This window comes from Electrophorus electricus, chromosome 1 (genome assembly GCF_013358815.1).
Source record: "Electrophorus electricus isolate fEleEle1 chromosome 1, fEleEle1.pri, whole genome shotgun sequence".
Lineage (NCBI taxonomy): Eukaryota > Metazoa > Chordata > Actinopteri > Gymnotiformes > Gymnotidae > Electrophorus > Electrophorus electricus.
This window is the reverse complement of record NC_049535.1, coordinates 22,054,716-22,076,183: the sequence shown is the minus strand read 5'-3', so window position 1 is coordinate 22,076,183 and position 21,468 is coordinate 22,054,716. Positions and strand designations below refer to the sequence as shown.

The 21,468-nt window shown below is 50.9% G+C and overlaps 1 protein-coding gene across 1 annotated transcript in view; it reads left to right on the top strand.

Moving 5' to 3' along the window:
* xylt1 (xylosyltransferase I) overlaps positions 1-19,781 on the top strand; it is a 51,185-nt gene extending 31,404 nt beyond the window's left edge. Inside the window, exons 4-11 of the mRNA XM_035531760.1 lie at positions 59-261; positions 7,786-7,866; positions 8,933-9,149; positions 9,476-9,652; positions 12,445-12,710; positions 14,082-14,277; positions 16,459-16,792; positions 18,993-19,781. Of these exons, the coding sequence (XP_035387653.1) occupies positions 59-261; positions 7,786-7,866; positions 8,933-9,149; positions 9,476-9,652; positions 12,445-12,710; positions 14,082-14,277; positions 16,459-16,792; positions 18,993-19,315 (1,797 nt within the window). The 3' untranslated portion in view covers positions 19,316-19,781. The remainder of the gene's footprint in view (positions 1-58; positions 262-7,785; positions 7,867-8,932; positions 9,150-9,475; positions 9,653-12,444; positions 12,711-14,081; positions 14,278-16,458; positions 16,793-18,992) is intronic.
* The last annotated feature ends 1,687 nt before the right edge of the window (positions 19,782-21,468 follow it).

The following is a 21,468-nucleotide window of genomic DNA, read 5'->3' as shown; positions in this document are numbered from 1 at the left end:
ATCCACGATCTGAGCAGCCTTCTAACGTAAATGCCTCTGTGTTACCCTCCACCTGCAGCGCTCAAACTACCTCCACAGGCAGATGGTGGCGTTGGCCAGCCAATACCCGAACGTGCGTGTCACCCCCTGGCGCATGTCTACGATCTGGGGCGGCGCCAGCCTGCTGAGCATGTACCTGCAGAGCATGCAGGACCTGCTGGCCACGGCCGACTGGCCCTGGGACTTCTTCATCAACCTGAGCGCCGCTGACTACCCCATCAGGTGAGGGCCGCGTGCGTGCGTGCGTGCGTGCGTGCGTGTGTGTGCGTGAGGGGAGTTTGTCAGCCTCGGCACAGACGGCGCTGTCCAGGGGGGCCTCTCTGCCCTCTGTGCTCAGGCCGTTTGGCCGTCTGCTTGGGTTTAGCCGGGCGTCGCCTTATCTGGCCTCGCTGATCACGCTTTGCCAATGGCACGGCGTCGTTTAGCCACAAGGCACCATGGGAGATCAGGTCCGTGTGGCGTCTTCGCTCAGTTTCGTAGGGATTATGGGTAACCGCATGAGGCGACGGCTGACAGCATTTGACTTTGTGTCAGCAGGTGCGATGCAGGGTAGAGCTGGGGAGGGGTCATACTCCAGAGCACCGTGGCCCCCAGCGTTGGGTCGCCGCCGGTTACGCGCGGGCCCCGATACAGGCACAAAAGTGTGACGGGGGAACCGGTTCCTACTAACAAAAAGGACAGCGCATTTGAGTACAAAACAATATTCGACAAGCCAGATTCATACACGCAAACCCTGAATAAAAATTGTGCCGATTCAAGACGTCTAAATCTGGAATAGTAGCTTAGAAGTAAAGATGTAAGGGCAAATAAATGAAAAGGCGAAGAGTAAAATTATGAGTGTGTGTGTGGGAAGCAAAGTGACTCCCACGCCGGCTAAGTTTCCCTTTGTGCTTTCGTTCTGCAGTTCGTTTTTCCTTTCTTATTTGCTTCTCTCGGCTTTGCCGTTCCTTCACAACTCTTCTTTTTTCTGACCATGAAAAAAGTAGAAGAGGGAAAAAAGGCAATTCCCAGTTTTGCCAGATGAAACGTGGTCCTAGTGCATGGGTCTGCCGAGCTGGCTCACCCACCCTGTGCGTGCGCGTGCGTGCGTGCGCGTGCGTGTAAAACTATGCAGATCTGTAATAGACACCAGGGTGAGGTGCAGTATCGCTCAGTCTTCCTCACGGATTAAAATCAGGCAGATACTCGTTTTTCTCGGCCTTTTCAAAACCTGGTGGAGGTGGTGCTGGGAGGGAGGAGCAGCGATCAATAGCAGCAGGTGATAAATTCCGAACTGTCCCATAGCGCCGTCCAAGGTTAATCCATGTGCTCCATCAGTCAGCACCACTAGAGAGGGAGCGAAGGCATGAGGGAGAAAGGAATGGCGAGCTTCAGCCTAAAGCTTCTTAAACTGGAACATTAAGGAGCTGAGAGCCTTTTTATCCGGCCTGCTGACTGGAGCTCGGGGGCCATTTGGAAGCAGCCCCTTATTTCCAAATTTCCCAATTTGGGGGTGCGGGCTGACTTCTTATATTCCTCACAGCACTGTTCAAAATGTGTGAATGTATGAGCCCATTAAGGTGAGTTCCTCTGTGTGTGTGTGTGGTGGGGGCAGCCCTCTGTTTAAGGTGTTGGGGGTCAAACGTGGGCCAGCAGAAAGCTGTGGTGTTTGTCATGTTTGCACAAGAGCAGCCTGTGAGCGACGGTGTAACGAGAGGACCCAGGCGTCTGATTGCGCTCTTTTATCCTCCTTAAACGAGGGGCGTCTAGCCATTATGGCTTCTGCACTCTGTCTCCCTCTCTCTCTCTCTCTCTCTCTCTCTCTCTCTCTCTCTCCCTGTCTCCCCCACTCACCCCATCAATGTGTGCGAGCTGGGGCCAGTCCCGTGGCCGTTGGCTTGCTGTGGTGACACAGTGCCTCGAGCAGCCTGATGAGCCATTGGCTGTGGTGTGAAGAGACAGGCTTCATTAAAGAGCTGGGAGGGAGAGAGGGGAGAGTCAGGGGTGACAGAGAGGGAGAGGAGGAGGGAGAGAGAGAAGGAGAGGGGGAGAGGAGGAGGGAGAGAGAGAAGGAGAGGGGGAGAGGAGGAGGGAGAGAGAGAAGGAGAGGGGGAGAGGAGGAGGGAGAGAGAGAAGGAGGGGGGGTTAGAGACTGAGGGTTTGTTGATGGGTTTGTGTGTATATGTGTGGAGATGACTGTGTTTGTGCGCTGGTGTGTATGTTTGTGTGTATATGTGTGGAGATGACTGTGTTTGTGCGCTGGTGTGTGTGTGTGTGTGTGTGTGTATGTGTGGAGATGACTGTGTTTGTGCGCTGGTGTGTGTGTGTGTGTGTGTATATGTGTGGAGATGACTGTGTTTGTGCGCTGGTGTGTATGTTTATGTATATGTGTGGAGATGACTGTGTTTGTGCGTTGGTGTGTATGTGTGTGTATATGTGTGTGGAGATGACTGTGTTTGTGCGCTGGTGTGTATGTTTGTGTATATATGTGTGGAGATGACTGTGTTTGTGCGTTGGTGTGTATGTGTGTGTATATGTGTGGAGATGACTGTGTTTGTGCGCTGGTGTGTATGTTTATGTATATGTGTGGAGATGACTGTGTTTGTGCGTTGGTGTGTATGTGTGTGTATATGTGTGGAGATGACTGTGTTTGTGCGCTGGTGTGTATGTTTATGTATATGTGTGGAGATGACTGTGTGCGTTGGTTTGTATGTGTGTGTATATGTGTGGAGATGACTGTGTTTGTGCGCTGGTGTGTATGTGTGTGTATATATGTGTGGCGATGACTGTATTTGTGCGCTGGTGTGTATCAAGTTCAAGTTCGGTTTATTCGTCACATACATAGTCATACACAGTATAACGTGCAGTGAAACGGTGGAGAGTGCTCTGTCCAAACTGAGGAAGAGAAACAGGGGTGCATAGAGAAAAATGTATATATGCAAGATAAATATATATATTCTATGTATGTACAAAATATATTAACAATGTATGTACAATATATGTATATTATGATTATATACACAATGTACAATGTATATGGTTGGGTATATATGTACACAATCTACAGAATGTACAGTGCAGGTGTAATATGGTTGGGTATATATGTACACAATCTACAGAATGTACAGATCCATTTTGTATAATAACATATCTACAGTTGTTGTGTAACAAGGTAATTGAGTATAAATCTATATATACAGGTGTACAGATATACAGTTATGTTACATGGTGGTGGTGGTCCCCACAGTTTATCAGTTTCCCTGATTCAGGGCCCGAATGGCCTGTGGGAAGAAGCTCCTCTTCAGCCTCTCTGTCTTGGTCTTCAGGGAGCGGAAGCGCCTCCCTGCCCTCAACAGAGAGAAGAGTCTATTGTTGGGATGGGTGGGGTCCTTCACAATTTTCCTGGCCTTGGTCTGGCACCGCTTGTAGTAGATGGTCTGCAGGTCAGGAAGTTCCGTGTGAGTGATGCGCTCTGCTGAACGCACTACCCTTTGGAGTGCTTGTCTGTCCTGCTTGGTGCTATTCCCAAACCAGACTGTGATGTTCCCCGTGAGGATGCTCTCGATAGTGCAGGTGTAGAAGTTCCGCAGTACTTTGGAGGGCAGTCTGAAGTCTCTTAGGCGTCTGAGGTGGTAAAGACGCTGACGAGCCTTCTTTGCCAGGGAGTTGGTATGGCGGGACCAGGACAGGTCCTGCGAGATGTGAACTCCAAGGTACCTGAAGCTATCTACTCTCTCCACCGTGGTTCCACTGATCCTCACAGGTTGGTAGTGCCGCTCCTGCTTCTTGCTGCAATCCACGATCAGCTCCTTTGTCTTACTGATGTTTAGGAGGAGATTATTTTCCTGGCACCAGTTTTCCAGGTGTTTAATCTCCTCCAGGTAGGCCCTCTCGTCGTTGTCCGAGATCAGACCCACGACAACGGTGTCGTCAGCAAACTTGACAATGATGTTGGAGCTGGAAGTGGCTGTGCAGTTGTAGGTGTACAGTGAGTAGAGCAGGGGGCTTAGGACACAACCCTGAGGAGCTCCAGTGCTGAGGGTGAGGGTGGATGAGGCACAGTTGCCCACCCGTACTGATTGTGGTCTGTCTGTTAGGAAGTTGGAGATCCAGTCGCACAGGGATGTATGCAGTCCTAGATCCTCCAACTTAGTAGTGAGTAGGGAGGGGATGATGGTGTTAAATGCTGAACTGTAGTCGACAAATAGCATTTTAACATAATTTCCCCTCCCTTCGTCCAGGTGAGTCAGTGTAGTGTGGAGCAGATGTGCAATTGCATCGTCAGTGGAGCGGTTGTGGCGGTATGCAAACTGCAGTGGGTCCATGGAGGCTGGCAGTGAAGATGTGATGAAGTCTCTGACTAGCTTTTCAAAGCACTTCATCACGACTGATGTGAGGGCGACAGGGCGGTAGTCATTGAGGTCGGAGGAGGGTCGAGGTTTCTTCGGGACGGGGACGATGGTGGACCGCTTGAAGCTGGACGGGACGATACCGAGCGTCAGGGAGAGATTGAAGATGCCGGTGAATACCGGGGCTAGCTGATCTGCGCAGGCTTTGAGGACCCTCCCGCAGATACCGTCTGGTCCCATCGCCTTCCTGGTATGTGTGTGTATATGTGTGGAGATGACTGTGTTTGTGCGTTGGTGTGTATGTGTGTGTATATGTGTGGAGATGACTGTGTTTGTGCGTTGGTGTGTATGTGTGTGTATATGTGTGGAGATGACTGTGTTTGTGCGCTGGTGTGTATATGTGTGTATATATGTGTGGCGATGACTGTGTTTGTGCGTTGGTGTGTATGTGTGTGTATATGTGTGGAGATGACTGTGTTTGTGCGCTGGTGTGTATATGTGTGGAGATGACTGTGTTTGTGCGCTGGTGTGTATGTGTGTGTATATGTGTGGAGATGACTGTGTTTGTATGTTGGTGTGCTGGGGTATATATTAAATCTATAGTGATGAGCAGGTTATGGGGTGGCTAATGCACTACATATCAGCAGAAGGGCTCTGGTCGGAACTTGTACAATTGCCCTCATTATATAAACACATCTAATCGAATGGCCAGAGATTTGTGTTTTAGAAAATCACAAGAAATTGATAACCATATTCAAATCCTGGCACAATAACAAAAATTAGAATTTCTTATTGGCGAGGGGCAAACAATATTTATGTCCAGAAAATATGGAGCAACATGTCATGAGTAACTCACTGAACCCCACTGCAATGACCTGTCATTGTAATGAAATACAGTAATGACCTGCCTTACTGTATGCGCGCGCGTGTGTGTGTATGTGAGAGAGAGAGAGAGAGAGAGAGAGAGAGAGAGAGAGAGGAAGATTTACCCCTGACATATATAAAAACAAAAATATAACTTGTTTATCCACTTATTATAGTTATTGTTTATTTTACTCAAACAAACTGAACTGATAATAAATGTTTGCTGAGTGCATGTGTCTTTGTGAAGCTCCCCTGTGCATGAGCGTATGTGAGTGACCCAGTGCCCACCATCACAGTCATTCCCCCCACCCTCCCGCTTTTCCAAGTAATATAATTCTGTGTCTGCAATGGCCTCTCCGAAGCCCCACAGATGGTGCGCTGACTGAATGAGGAGTGAGGACTGAGGAGTAGGGAGTGAGGAGTGGGGAGTAGGGAGTGGGGAGTGAGGAGTAGGGAGTGAGGAGTAGGGAGTGGGGAGTGAGGACTGAGGAGTAGGGAGTGAGGAGTGGGGAGTAGGGAGTGGGGAGTGAGGAGTAGGGATTGGGGAATAGGGAGTAGGGAGTGAGGAGTGGGGAGTGAGGAGTAGGGAGTGAGGAGTCGGGAGTGGGGAGTGAGGAGTAGGGAGTGGGGAATAGGGAGTAGGGAGTGAAGAGTGGGGAATAGGGAGTAGGGAGTAGGGAGTGAGGAGTAGGGAGTGAGGAGTGGGGAGTGTTGAGTGGGGAATAGGGAGTCGGGAGTGAGGAGTGAGGAGTGTCACTGGTCCCCAGGGGGTTTTGTCCCTCAGTGGTGTGCCGTTATCAGCCCCAATATTGTCTGTGCAGATTCGGCTCCTTTTTTCGGGCCCTCGTCGAATTCAGCACTGCCGCTGTGGTGCCCTATTCAGGAGAGAGAAGAAATAAAGTCTGCTCTCTCTCTCTCCCTCCCCTGCATGCTCTCTCTCTCTTTTCACGCATCCTCCCTTCTTTTTATTTTCCTTCTTCTGTCTGACCCCCAATCCCTCATTCTTCTCTCTTCCCTACCCCCTTCTCCCTCCCTCTTTCACTTTGTCCTCTCTCTCTCTCTCTCTCGCTCTCTCGCTCTCTCTCCCTCTTTGCTGCTCATTATTCTCTTGGAATGTGATGGCACTGCATGTCAGTTAGCTCCCTCCTTCCGCTCACACACACACACACACACACACACACACACACTAATACAGCAGGCCTGCAGTCATTCTCATTGCTGATGCCGCTCAGGCCTCTGCCCGCTGATATTCCATACAGCAGGGCTGCAGTCTCAGCCAGGCTCGCTAGGTCAGAACTACTGTTTGTGTTTGTGTGTGTGCATGTGCGTGCATGTGAGTGTTTTGTGTGTGTGTGTGTGTGTGTGTGTGTGTGTGTGTGTGTGCGCGTGTCCGTGTGTGTGCGTGAGTGTTTAACTGATGCAACCGGACATGGTGAGTCAGAGGTACTTTGGTGTGTTTACGTGTATGTGCTTCTGTGTGTGAAAGCAGGCAGATAGTGTGGGTCAGAAGTGCTTTGTGTGTGTGTGTGTGTGTGTGCATAAGGGAGTAAAAGACAGTGAGTTGTATGACGCTTTTATAGCCCGAATAAGTGTAATTTGGTTTTATGCCAACTTGTGGTGGTTCTAGGTCCAATAATATATGCTTGAAACTCCAGCAGACAAAATGTGTGTGTGTGTGTGTGAGACAGAGAGTGGGTGTATGATTGATGTTTGCAGCCACAGGTATGGAGGAGACAGGAAGATGGTGCCTGCATAAAAGAGGTCTTAATATAGACCTGAACATTTCACACCTGACCGCGATGGCATGACAGACGCTTGTTCATTTTTTTGGTTTTTGCAGCATACAAACTCCCGGATCTGCTCAACATCACATAATGAGGTGTTGGGAATCAGAGGATACACAGCCCTGTTCTCCACCCTAAGAATGTGTTACGTTAGTGTTGCATACTGCTGCTGTTTCAAATGACATAATAATAACTAGCCGTGTCCAATATGCATTAAATGAAATGGTCAGCAATGAAATGTAATTGTGTGGTGGGTTCTCCTCCTGCATCCCCAGGGTGATGTTTGCAGGTTCTGTGTGTGTGTGAGAAAGAGAGAGAGAACAGTATAATGAGAGTGGAGCTAACATGAACAGTCAGTGGCTGTCATGCAGTGGTGAAGCAGGCTTGACAGCAGGGCCTGTATCTGGTTCACTGCAGCTGTGTGTGTGTGTGTGTGTGTGTGTGTGTGTGTGTGTGTGTGTGTGTTAGAGATCTCCCAGAATCCCCCATGCCCTGCACTCATTTATACAACCCCTCATTAGCCTGATTGATCCTCTCTCTCTTCTGTCTCTCTCTCACTGTCTCTCTCTCTCTCTCACCTCGTTTGGCATGATGGATGTTAGAAATGACGTTATTTGCCACAGAATATAACGCACCTGCAAATGAAAGTTACCAAGCAAGCTGTTTAACCCCTACAAAGAGAAGAAGGGTTTTCTCACAGCCCCTCCCCTCCTGTGGGTTCTTCTCCCTCTTGCTTCCTTTCTTTCTTCTGCTCAACACCACCCTCCCAGGACCAACGATCAGCTGGTGGCCTTCCTGTCCAAGTACCGCAACATGAACTTCATCAAGTCCCACGGCCGGGACAATGCCCGGTGAGTATGCTGGATGCTCCTCGTCTTGGTGTAGCAGAACCGCCCTCCGTGGCCACTCGCCTCGCCCCATATTCCGCAATTCTGATTGGCCAAATGTCCTCATGGGGTAAGATTTGCCTCCAGGTGACAATTCGGTATGTGATACTTCCGAGTGAGAGCCGAGGTTTAAGATTACCCTCATCTCCCTAACACCCCCCTAAACTCCTCCACCTCCCCTAGCAGAGCTCCTCCACGCCACCTGAACCGCCCCCCCCCCCCCCCTCGCCGACTCCTCTAACCCACCTGAACTCCCCCTTATCAATTTTCCACATTAATGATAAAGTAGAACTCAAGGCGGGTGGGTGTTGTGGCAGGTCCGTGATCACTCACGCCGAACGCTTTCACACAGGGGCAGAAGCCCTATGGGTCACTAACTGTCACTTTAGAAGGCCTGCTGGACTTCGCGTGACCTATGGGTCTGTGGAACTTCAGTGAGAGGTGAAGGAGGCTCCCCCGAGCTCTGTTTAACAGCTTCTCTATCCCTTTCCTCCCTCTGTCTACATGCCTGGCGTGTCGGCAGCACACGAGGGCCCCATCCCTGGTGCTGGGAGCTCTTCAGCCTGAAGTGCCCGAACGCTGCAGTGGAGCTTAGCACCAGCCTGCCAGCATGACCCTTTCAGAGCGACGCACCCGGCTGCGAGGGTCGCCCGCTATGGCGGGCGCCCGGTTTCGAATCCTGACGAGCTCCCAGCCGTCCATGGCCTTCCTGGGAGGGAATGACGGCTCAGTTTTCTACCGGTCGATCAGAGCAACACTAGCCCTAGTTAGCATCACACATACATAATTTAATCAGTTAGCGCACTCCTCAAAGAGTGTACCTAGCTGTTCCAAACTGCTTTTGGTTTCAAAAAAAGAAACAAACAAAACGACCCACCCACCCAGACTGGTAGTTGTCACAAGCTAGCATGGCAGTTGGGAATCAGCTACTCCTGCGTTGGGGAGACGGTGGGGAGGGAGGGGTCACAGCACCATCCGGTGAAAGGGTAGGGTTTTTTTTTTTAAGTGTTCCATCGACTGCCCTGCACAGGTTCATCAGAAAGCAGGGCCTGGACCGGCTGTTCTTCGAGTGTGACACGCACATGTGGCGCCTAGGCGACAGGAAAATCCCGGAGGGCGTGGCCGTGGACGGCGGCTCCGATTGGTTCCTGCTGAGCCGAGCCTTCGTGGACTACGTGGTGAACTCACGTGACGACCTGGTGACCAGCATGAAGCGCTTCTATGCCTACACGCTCCTGCCGGCCGAGGTGAGTGAGAGCGAAACAACGCAGTAGGAAACCGCTGTCCCGGTCTCCCAGCTGCGTGTTTGTGAGACCAACATGGACGAATTAGAGAGAAGGGTGCGATTCCTTATCCTGCCTTAGGTTGGATTCCAGCTTGAGAAGGGCGTACCACTCTTGCTTTTTTTAAAGCCTGATGATACAGACATTTAACAGAACAGACCTCCAGATAGGGCCTCCCTGTAAGACATCCATCTTCATTTTATCAAGTGTCATTACCTCTCTCTCTCTCTCTCTCTCTCTCTCTCTCTCTCTCTCTCCCCCTCTCCCTCTCTCCCCCTCCCCCTCTGCAGTCTTTCTTCCACACTGTGTTGGAGAACAGCCCTCACTGCGAGACCATGGTGGACAACAACCTGCGTATCACCAACTGGAACCGGAAGCTGGGCTGCAAGTGCCAGTACAAGCACATCGTGGACTGGTGCGGCTGCTCGCCCAACGACTTCAAGCCCTCTGACCTGCCACGCTTCCAGGTAAGGCCCCTCGCTTTTGACGCCAAAACTCCACCCACAGCGAAAGCCAAATACAAACGGCCGGCGGAGCAACCCGGGCGGGGGGTGTATGTTTGGGGGGGTCTGCTAACCTCCCCTGGTGCTTTTATTTTTGTAGCGTTAATCCCCCGAGCATCCAGCCATTGTGGACCGGCTCGGCGTTTAAGCACGCACAATTTGCCCTTTCATTCGCCTCTAACCGACAGCTAATAGCATGAACCGGGTTCTCAGGCCCGGGCCCGCCCCACCTCCGATTAGAATGTTAACGCGGCTCTGGCCGCACCCCCGTCCCTAATTAACAGCGAGAGATCAATCGCGAAGGTGGTAGCAGCACCACAGGGACGGGATCGCGGAGTCGCACCAGCAGTGGACAGGGGACTCCTCCCCTCCTGCTCCGCGGTCACCGCCCCTCCCCCCCAGGGACGAACCCATGGGAGAGTGAGCGAAGAAGAGAGAAGAAGGCCAGTGCTCTTCGTCGGAGGAGCTGGGGTGAGAGGCACGTGGCGGACCCGGTCATTAACCCCTGGGGCCCTGCCCTGCTCTGGCAACAGCTTGCATTTCCACCCACCACCACCTCAGAATAGAACGGCGAGACTCAGCTTTCTTTCTTTTCTCGTATACTTCGTTTCCTCGCTCTCCCTCACTCTCAGGCGTTCACCCCCCCCCCCCCCTTACTCACTCCTCACCATCTACCACTCTGTCTTTTATCAACCTTCCTCTTTTGCGGTGCCTCAGGCTGTCTCTTTCATAGCTCAGCTGGGCACTCTCCTGTACGCCCCTCACCAGTCATTTCCCACATAAACCTCCTGCCGCGTCCCCATGTGCCAGCCCATGACGTCATCAGCAGGGGCCACGAGCCGGACCCTCCCCTCTGACTGCCAGCCTGTGAGGATCAGGTCCCCTAGCCCAGCGCGAGGAGTGATGGGTCCAAAATGAGCTCTGCTGTGCTCAGTGATTAAAGTCAAAAAGCACATCAGGCCGAAAGCAAATGACATGCTGAGGTATTTGGGCTGGCGCCTCTAACCGTAGTGGTAATTAGAGTTTCCTTTTCTGAACGTGTGTGTGTGTGTGTGTGTGTGTGTGTGTGTGTGTGTTTGTGTTAGCCCATCAGCGAAGGATGAGTTGCTTTTAAGAAGAAATGAGCAAAACCCAGCACTTGAAAATAACTACCACATTGTAAGCCTTTCTAAATGCAACTCAACATCACTCCCCAGAGGCTCAAATTGACTATCAGTATCAAAGAGGTGCGTCCAAAAGGGCCTCCGTGATGACCCGCCATGGTTAACCATTTCTGGATGAGAGAGACGTGGGGGGAGGGGGGGAGATTTTCACATGCCACTAGGAGCACAAGCATGGGTATTGAGTGATTACTCCAAGATCGCCATGGCTGTCTGTCTCAGGCCCTGAACACTAGAGCAGCCTCACACCGCTCACAGAGCAGCCTCACACTGCTCTCGGCCCTGAACACTAGAGCAGCCTCACACCGCTCACAGAGCAGCCACACACCAATCACAGAGCAGCCTCACACTGCTCTCGGCCCTGAACACCAGAGCAGCCTCACACCGATCACAGTGCAGCCTCACACCGATCACAGTGCAGCCTCACACCATTCACAGAGCAGCCTCACACCATTCACAGAGCAGCCTCACCCCACTAACAGAGCAGCCACACACCAATCACAGAGCAGCCTCACACTGCTCTCGGCCCTGAACACCAGAGCAGCCTCACACTGCTCACAGAGCAGCCACACACCACTAACAGAGCAGCCACACACCACTCACACAGCAGCCTCACACCGCTCACAGAGCAGCCTCACACCGCTCACAGAGCAGCCTCACACCATTCACAGAGCAGCCTCACACCACTAACAGAGCAGCCACACACCACTCACACAGCAGCCTCACACCACTAACAGAGCAGCCACACACCGCTCACAGAGCAGCCTCACACCGCTCACAGAGCAGCCTCACACAGTTCACAGAGCAGCCTCACACCGCTCACAGAGCAGCCTTGACATTATCACCTCCTTTCTCTCTTTTGTTGGTGCTCCACCCACCCCCACCACCAGCTCTTTTGGTGCTTTTGAGGGTGGAGGGGTGGGAGGTGGGTGGGGGCCTAATCTCAAATGTTTGATGTAAAATCTCCATTGTTGTCACTTCTCCATCTCTCCAGACATGTTCTCTTAAATAAATAAAAATGGCTGTTTGGTGGACTGCTGTCGCTTCAGAAACGATTTGGAGTGTGGAGTTGTTTTTTATTTTTTTCATGTCCTAGCTTCCTCACCAACATCCTCTTCCTCCTCCTCCTCCTCCTCCTCCTCCTCCTCCGTTCCATGTTAGCAGTCAGAGTGTGCGGCTAGCCGAGGTGGATGCGTGCTAGCCGAGATGAGCAGAAGGCGACCTGTGCGTTCTGCCAGAGATAGCTCCGCTTTGATTGTTATTTTTCCATCAATTACGTCTCCTGAGAATGAGGCTCTGTCTCTGGCTTTGCTGTACAGGTTTGTTCTCTCGCTTGCTGTCTCTCTCTCTCTCTCTCTGATTTCGTTCCTGTGCATCTCTTCTCTTTTCATTTTCCACTTGCTATTTCTTCCTTTATGTCTGTCTGTCTCTCTCTCTTCTCTGTTTTGCACTCTCTCTCTCTCTTACACACTCTCTCCATCTCCCTCACTCTTCCTCACCCCCCCCTTCCTGTTCCTCCCCACAGTGCAACACCCATCTTCTGGCACCTCCCTTCACCCTCCTCCTCTCCCTCTCCCCCTCTCGTCTCCCCTGCAGCAGACGGCCAGGCCCACGTTCTTCGCGCGCAAGTTCGAGGCCAGTGTCAACCAGGAGATCCTCAACCAGCTGGACGCGTTCCTGTTCGGTGCGCCTCCGCCCTCCACGCCGGGCCTGGCGGCCTACTGGGAGAGCGCGTTCGACGAAGCCGATGGCGTACGCAGCCTAAGCGACGCCCAGCTCACCCACTACCACGCCTTCGCCCGCCTCGGCCTGGCGCACGCTGCCAGCTCCCTGCAGGGCGACCCCGCCGACACTCGCTGCAGGTGAGTGGCGCCCCGGTGCCGGACCTCGATGGCCCGCGTGCCGCCTTGGTTGGAGCCCTGCCACGGTGATCAGTTGCCACTGTGGCAAAGAAACACAAGCAGGTCAAACAGAGCAGCGCACCTCTCCGTGAGATTTCACGGGCAAAAGCTGAATGTGGAAAACATTCTGGCTTGTTTGTTTGTTTGTTTGTGGTCAAAGCGAGGCCTTCAGCACGACTAGCCTGCTAGCAGGCCAGGGGCAAACCGTTTTGAAGTAACAGCAAAGTAATTAGCAGGATTAAGTGACTGTATGCTAACTGCAGCTGCTTCGGCTGCACGGCTCGGTCTTTGTTACGCGCCGAAACCAACCGCAGTGCTAGAAGGAGAACAGGCGTCACACGTCAGTAACTCGCACCAGCAGAACCAGCCAGTCTGCCAAACTAACAGAGTACTTGTTGCCACGAGAACCGGAGAAGCTCCCAGGTGAATCTGGAGGAGCTCGTACGGGACACCGCACCCCGCTGCTTTTGGGATCGGGGCCGACGTGCGCAAAGCCCTGCTGAACAAAGACTGGGTCAGTTGTGTGGGAGGAAGACACCCCACCCTCCCACCCCACACACACACACCTCCTGGCAGAGGGCAGGGGGCGGGGGAGGTCACAAGGAACTGCTTGTTGTCGGTTAGAGGGGGTGTGTGGAGGAGGAGCGAGGGGCGGTGTGAGACAGAGTAAGCGCTCTGTTTTTGGAAGCGCCCCATGACATCAGCAGCGAGAAAGGGGGAGGCGGGGCCATGTGAATAGAGCCTCTGTTGATGTTTGCGAGCTGGCCGTCACCCCGAGAGCCGCCCTCCAGTAAATATTTGCTGTTCAGCTTTTTTGGAGGGTGGGTGGGGGTTGGGTGGTGACAGTAGTGGACCTCCGCTATCTCCTGCGGGAATATTGATGAGGGCAGTGCAGAGCCCCAACCTGTGAGCTACTCCAGGATCTCCTCCACCCATGTGTCTGCTTGTCACACAAGCCAGCAATGAACGCATAAAACTGTCCAGCAGTACCCACAGAACTGTTATGTAGTGTTATGTAGTGTTGTATAGTGTGTGTAGTAAACTGTTATGTAGTGTTATATAGTGTTATGTAGTATTGTGTAGTGTGTATATTAAACTGTTATGTACTGCTATGTAGTGTATGTAGTGTGTAGTAAACTGTTATGTACTGATATGTAGTGTTGTGTAGTGTGTGTAGTAGACTGTTATATATTGTTATGTAGTGTTGTGTATTGTGTTTATTAAATTCTTGCCTGGTCTGAAGTGTTGGAGTTGACTGTAGTAGGCCAGCGTGATGTGTCAGATATTGAGGCCAAGCCAATCACGTGTCTCTGTCTCTCTCTCTCTCTCTAGGTACTTTGCCATGGGGCATCCTGCGTCTGTCCATATCTACTTCTTGTCGGATGAGTTCCAGGGCTACCTGGTCAAGCACCATGCCACCAACCTGGCCACCAACAAGCTGGAGACCCTGGAGACCTGGCTCACACCCAAGAAGTTCTTCAAGTTCACCAACCCACCGAACAGCTTCACCCGTCTGCAGTTCACCGAGGTAAGCAAGTTTGCATCTTGCTCGGTGGTGCTGAGCCCTGTTTCCAAGCCGGGACACCGAGGCTCGCGTGTCTCTTGGGAGGATGGAACCTCATTCATGTCTTTGACCAAAACACGCGTGTCTTCACATGCGGTGCGTTTGAACAGGGGGCTGGTGGAGGTCCCCTTAATCCAGCAGCCAGTGAGCGTTTCCTCCGTGGCCTGGATTTGAACAGCATGTCAGATGTACACCCCCCCCGCCCGCCCCCACCGAGTACACAGAATGTGTCAGAATGAGATTCAGATCAGAACCAGTCGCATCGTCTTCCCGGTGACTCATACCCGTCACACTGAACAAGCACTGTCACACTGTCACACACATTCTCACAGCGGTGATGACGCTCTGGGTAGAAGCGCGGGCCAGCTCATTTCCACCCGCTTTCAGGACATTGAGAAATGGTTGTTGTAAACAGCACAGCTCAGTGAATTAAAACAAAACGGGGGGAAAAAGTTGGAGAACAATGCTGGTTTGTTCTTCCCCAGGGCAGTAAAAGGTTCTGGAGCGTATACGTGCACAAGCCCCCCCGTGCTGCACGCATTGCAAGGGAAATTGACCTCTGAATATTATTGGTAATCTCACTCCGCTGCACACTCTGCCTGACATACTCCGTTAAACAACCGATAATTCAGACCTTCTTCATCGATTCAGCTGTCAGCCTGCGCTGTACCGGTCGTCTTGCCCTTTGGCATAATCAGTGATTTGTCTGTCCGGTATTGGGGGACGGTAAAATAATGATTGCACGCTTCACTGCAGCAGGGTGTCGGGGGGTGTGCTTGCACCACCACACATGATGCATAAAACTTTTTTTTGTTATGGGATGCATGCACCTCCGACAGCTGCCCTGAGCACGAGAGCCCTGGCCGCCAACTCCGACGTTGCTCCACTTGCACCAGAGCTGCGAAACCCCTTGATCAGATCAGATGGCTGTGTTTACCGGAGGCGCCGAACCAGTATGGGAGACGGGGGGTGTTGTGGGGGTGGGGGCCGGGGGGTTGTCTTATGAAGGAGGTGCTGGCATTGGACGACTCAAGCCCATTTACCCACCACTGCCACAAATACACATGTAGTAGGAGTGGGAATCAAAAACTGGCACCGGTCTTCATGCCGGTTCGATGCAGTTTGATGCTCAGCTCGACTGGCCCTATCGTGGCCGGTCGGTGCGATGTGTTTAGGGCTCTTTGAGGCTCTGTGGGTTTTTTTCTTCCTTGGATCCTCTGTCTGTGTTTTTGTACACGACAGCTTCAGGACTGAGCCGAACAGAAGGACTCGGTCACGGTAGCTTCAGCACTTTCGCGTGATCATGCGTGTTGCATCTGTCCAGATCTGAGCGTCTAGGACCACTGAGCCAACACATTGCAGTATTACAGCTTTTTGTTGTTGTTTTCCCCACTGGTTTTAAGGGATATTTCACGTGGTTTGAAAAAAAAATAAGAACGGCCAGTCAGTATGATGGTGTGCTAAAAAAAAAAAAAAAGATGTTCATTGTTAAGCTCAAAGACTCAAAAAAAGGGAAGGAGACCCCTTCTCTGCAGTTTGTGTTTCCTTCTCTCACAAGCTGGACAGGAGAGCTACAGCAGGCTGAAGAATTATGCAGAGCACTGGGTTACCAAACCCAGGACTGAACCACCGACTAGCACTTTTAATCAAAAACCCAAACCATGGTGTTTTAGAACCCTGCCAACACCAAGTACAAGTGTTATGTTGCCAAACCAAATAACACAGTCATTAACACAGTCAAACTGTAGGAGGTTTTCAAAAAAAAAAAAAGTAGGGTGTCCCTCTGACAGGGCTGTAGGTTAATGCTCTCTTTAGACTAGTATACTAGCACAAGGCTTTCTTCCATGGAGTCAACTAAGCACTGCTGTAAGTCGCTCTGGACAAGAGCATCTGCTAAATGCCTTGAATGTAAATGTTTAAAACACATTTCAGAAGGATTCATAACTGTGAGTATCACTCTGAAAATTAGTTACTTTTTGGGACAAGGTTACAGGGATGTGGAAATGCCTTACAGACAACACACAGCAGCCTGCCTTGTCTTGCAAATCGTTTTGGACCCTCTGAGCTATAGGGGACTTTTCATTCTGTCTCCTCTGTCTGGCTTTCATCTTCACAAGTCTCCTTGCTTTCTTGCCCTTGCATCAGATCGGGACAGACTGGGATGCCAAGGAGAGAATCTTTCGGAACTTCGGGAATCTTATGAGTCCGAGCGACGAGCCCGTGGGCATGCAGAAGTGGGGCAAGGGCCTCAACGTGACCGTGACGGTGGTGTGGATCGACCCCACCAACGTCATTGCTGCCACCTACGACATCCTGATCGACGCCGGGGCGGAGTTCACCCATTACCGGCCCCCGCTGAACCTGCCCCTGCGGCCCGGCATGTGGACGGTGCGCGTCCTGCACCACTGGAGTCCCGTCGCCGAGACGCGGTTCCTCATCACCCCCCTCACGCACCACAAACACCTGCCCATCCGCCAAGGTGAGCCACGCAGGCACACGCGCTGCACACACCCGCCTGTTCGCCAGCGTGAGGTCACAGGGGCTCACTCGTGCATTCACACACGTCCACCCCTCCAGCACAAAGCCTTACCCAAGGGAGAGAGAACGCGACTGAGATAACTGCACCGCCTAACACACGCGCAGGAAAACACACATTCGACACGAGTGTCTTTCCTCCTTTCCATAACAATCAGCATCATTTAAATATTCCGGTCACCACATGCAGATTTTATTTACGCTTTAATTTGCGATACCATGGTGACATTCACGCGAGAAGAGCGGTGACGTGTTCCTCAGATCCCCCCTGCTGAGCCGCGGGATCCGCCGCTGTGAGGTCACCCTCGCTTGGGCTCCCAGAGACCACGTTCGGAGCTTCGAGCCTGTCCTGCTCTGCCAGCTAAATATAGACTCTCACATGAGTGGCGTACAAAACCTCAGGTCACCTTACACAGGAATAAACCCGCGCCGGGACAAACCCGTTCTGGAAAAAAACATGCTGGAATTGTCCCACGCTACGACCCGAACTTTGCCGCCGTACCCTGGTGGCGGACCCCCCCGCGGGCTGCGGCGAGAACGAGGTCCGCGCTGCGGCCTTCTACGCTGCCGTCGACTTTCCTCGCAAATTTGCAAGCGATAAAATGAACGTCTGTGGAAAGACGTTTCAGCTCAGCAGATCAAACTGACCTTTAGTGATAAAATTGTGTTACGTGATGTCATTTCCTACAAAACAAATCGCTGACATGACAAATGAAGATGGTTTTGACATGTTTCCATCTAATTTCATGCATGTCACAAACTGTGACGCAAACATTTGGCTTTCTTAACTTTGCTGTGAGAACTGATAATGACAACAAGACAGGATGGACAGCCTCAGACAGGTGCTAAAACTGGCCAGCGCATAATTATGAGTCAGCTATAATTAGCACAAATATTAATATCCAGAGGAGAGTGGTGAAATGAAACTAACGGGGGAAAAGGGATAATAATAGCAGTGCGTTCATGTCAGGACCAGTATGTGTTGAGAAAAATTAAATAAGATTAAGATTAACTCAGAATCTTTTTTTTAATCATTGTTGTGTTTTGTATAAGACCTAACATGGGGAAAAGCCTGTCATTTATATGACGTGTTATTTTACCCGACCAAAACATTCAAATCTCAGGTATTGACAAATGTATCCGCTAAAGTTGAAAAGACATTTTCCATTACTTATATCAACAAACATTTTTAATCGCCAAAGCAATTTTTCATTTAAAAAAATCACCCGAATGGCAAGGCAGCTAGCGTGGGTGAGCATGGCTGGTAGACTCAGGCTGAATCACCATCATGGTGGGCGGTCGAGGTGGCGGTTAGAGCAGAGCCCACCCGTGTACCACGCCTCCACCACAGCGACCAATAAAAGGTCACGGGCTCCTCCCTCGGTAAAGTCACCTTGGATACGTCAGTCGGCGCACCCACCACCCTGAAATAGGGAAACCTCAACCGTATAGCCCGAAGATGACCGACGGATGGTAGAGAATAGTACTAGCTCTGCGTAGGTGTCCGAGTATCACCTCGGAGTCTCGGGGTGTGCAAGAAACTCACCGATTGGCCATCGCGATCGACCCGCCTCCCCTTGGCAAGCAGACGTGCCCATTCCAGACGTGTGCTGCGGCTTTCACCTCTGTGGAAAAAGGGCACCATGCCAGAACCATGAAGAATTTTAACACAGTGGGGAACTGATCAAATAGGCGTGAAATGATGAAGAGTACTTTTGTTACGCAAGTGGAGATCGGATTCTGGAAAGGTTTAAGAATTAGCAACGACCCAGACAAAACAAGCAACTGAACAGTATCTCATGAGTTTGTTAGTTCAGTAGCACACAGTGTTCTGGTGTGCTAGATTGTCTGCCCAATTTAGTCTCATCCACTTGTTCCTTAATAAATGTTTCCTTTTCCTGGCCAAGACGAGCAAGGCATTTTTTAAGAGTGATTACCTTTTAATTTGTCCATCACTCCTTGTGAGTTACCAAAATGGACTAGCCAGTCATTACTCAGAACTACACAGACCCTTAAATACCTGAAATAAGTCTTTTTATTTGATAAACTCAGGAATCTGAGAAGCTTTTCTCTTTGTGTCTTGGTCGTTAAGGAACCTTTTCTCCCATATTTATTTTAATTTTTCTGGTTTCCCCCTCACCCAGAGGACGCATTGAAACTGCACAATGGCCCGGCCAAGAACAGCTACATGGAGCAGAGCTTCCACGGCCTCAACCCCATCCTGAACATCCCCGTGCACCTGGGCCAGGTGGAGGCGGCCGAGCACAACGCCGGCCTGACGGGGGCACCGCTGGAGCGCTGGGTGGACGGCCTGGTGTCCGAGGTGTGGGCGGCGGCGGACGTGTGCTCAGCGACGCCCAGCGGCTGCCCAGTCATGCAGTCTTGCCGGGAAACGGCATGGAGCTCGCTCAGCCCCGACCCCAAGTCCCAGCTGGGTCCGCCCAGAGCCGACGGGCGGATCAGGTAGCGGGGCCCGGCCCCCTCCCACCCCCCCACCCCCATGCGCCGCCGTCACTGTGGCGACGTCATCATCAAATTTTGCCTTTTATCCTTTTCTCTGTCGTGGCTTGCGCGAGCCTGAGCTTCGCAGGGCGCAGACACCTACACTGAGAAGTTTTTGCAGATCTTTTGGAAGCGCTGCGTCTGGCTGTCTCCAGCTCTGGACATTCCACTTGTAGCCATGTGAGTGCGAGTCAAGCACTTCTCTATTTATTTAGGTTGGAGAACTGAAAATAACTGACTGTACGTTTGCTAAACTTGTTCAGACGAGAATGAGAATGCCTTTATGCAGGCTTCACTACAGGAAGCTAAAGTCATTGAGGTCATCACAAGCACAGAAACGTCCTAAACGTTGGTAGAGTGACCAAAATACATTTACAGTAAAATTGTCTATGGCAACAGAAAAATACACACACACACACACACACACACACATACACACACACACACACACACACACACACACACACACACACATACACACATACACACATACACACATACACACATACACACACACACACACACACACACACACACACACACACACACACACACACACACACACCCTCCATCCCCTGGTTTGACTCAGTGATTACAGCCTCCTGCTGGTCTCAGTAGGTATGGCACTTTGCCACAGCTACAGTACTACTTTGGCTCATCTATATGGCTGAATGTTGAGTTTATTGCCAAGTAGAGAGAACTGGGCCTCACTCCAAAATTTCCATAAGTGTAAGGGTTTAGAGCAGAGAGTGTGAGAGGTGGTTCTCAGACCAGCTGCATCAGGCCATCTCTCTCTCTCTCTCTCTCTCTCTCTCTGCCTGTACAACACGCTGTTGCCTACAGGCTGCCTGACTTGAAGTGGATGGTGTCAGCTGTGCTGACACAGAGGGAGGAAAAAAATTCTAAATTTAAGAAATAAATAAAAAAAAAAATTCCTTTTACATTTTTCCCCTGAAGCAGAGGAATTGCTGTGTAGGGTGAGGGTACTGCCTCGGCTATTTATTCACGTGTTGTATAACTGTAATAGATATTTCTTAGTCAATGACTAATGTCTATATGCTGTTTTTGCAGCTCAATCGATAACTTTTGTAAACAAGCCGCCTTTATTTACAAAGGCCACTGCCCCAACCTTATAACTAAATAATGATAAAAAAAAATAAAAATGTAAAAAAAAAAAGATGTGCTATTAGTTTTAGCAGTAAGTTGGGTTTATCACCCTCCCTGAGGTCCATCTGTACAGTTCATTAACTGGATAAGCCCACTGCAGACCTGACTGGACAAATGATCTTTTGCAACCTCAAATATACAAACGCTTCCCACTCTGCCCTTTTTAATTTTTATTATATTTTATTTCCTCGTGTGTCCCTGTTCGTTTCAGTACTGGCCATGTCATAAGCCTTCGTATGGTACTCTGCTTACTGTGTAAAGGATGATGTCATCAGAGGGACTGGCGGGGACCATCGGTTCCTGCCGTGGCTGTGCGAGCCCCTCCCAACAGGGGGCGTGGCTGCGTGAGGACTGATCGCCCGGGGTGGCCCATCTTCTTTGACTTGTCTTTTGGACTGGCCAGTGCGCATTTTTAGCAGAGAAAACTGCAAGCGTGCTGGACTTTAAGGTTTTTGTTGGACCAAGCTCTTTAAATTGACAGTATAGGACTCTCTCTCTCTCTCTCTCTCTCTCTCTCTCTCTCTCTCTCTCTATATATATATATATATATATATATATATATATATATATATATATATATATATATATATATATATATATATATATAAAACTGAGGAGTTTTGGAGGGTGTTCCTGAAGAGCTGAGCTCCTACAATATATCCTAACTCATGTCTAGCCATTACTTTGTATGCAACTAAGAATGTTCTCTGGTCCTCCTGAGACGCAGCGTCCTAGCTGTGCCGCTTACGAGGTAAAATGTCAGCGTGTCGTCACGTGGTGCAAAGGGCAGCTGTGATCTGGCCTTTGTGCCGAAGTGGTGTTTTTTGTACTGTGTTGTCAGTGGGGTGGGTCACAGTGGAGCTGTCTCAGCACCGTCGGGCTTTGCGGGGGACATCCACTCTCTGTGCTAGTGATGTTACATCAGTATTGTGTACTTGTGAAGGTACAAAA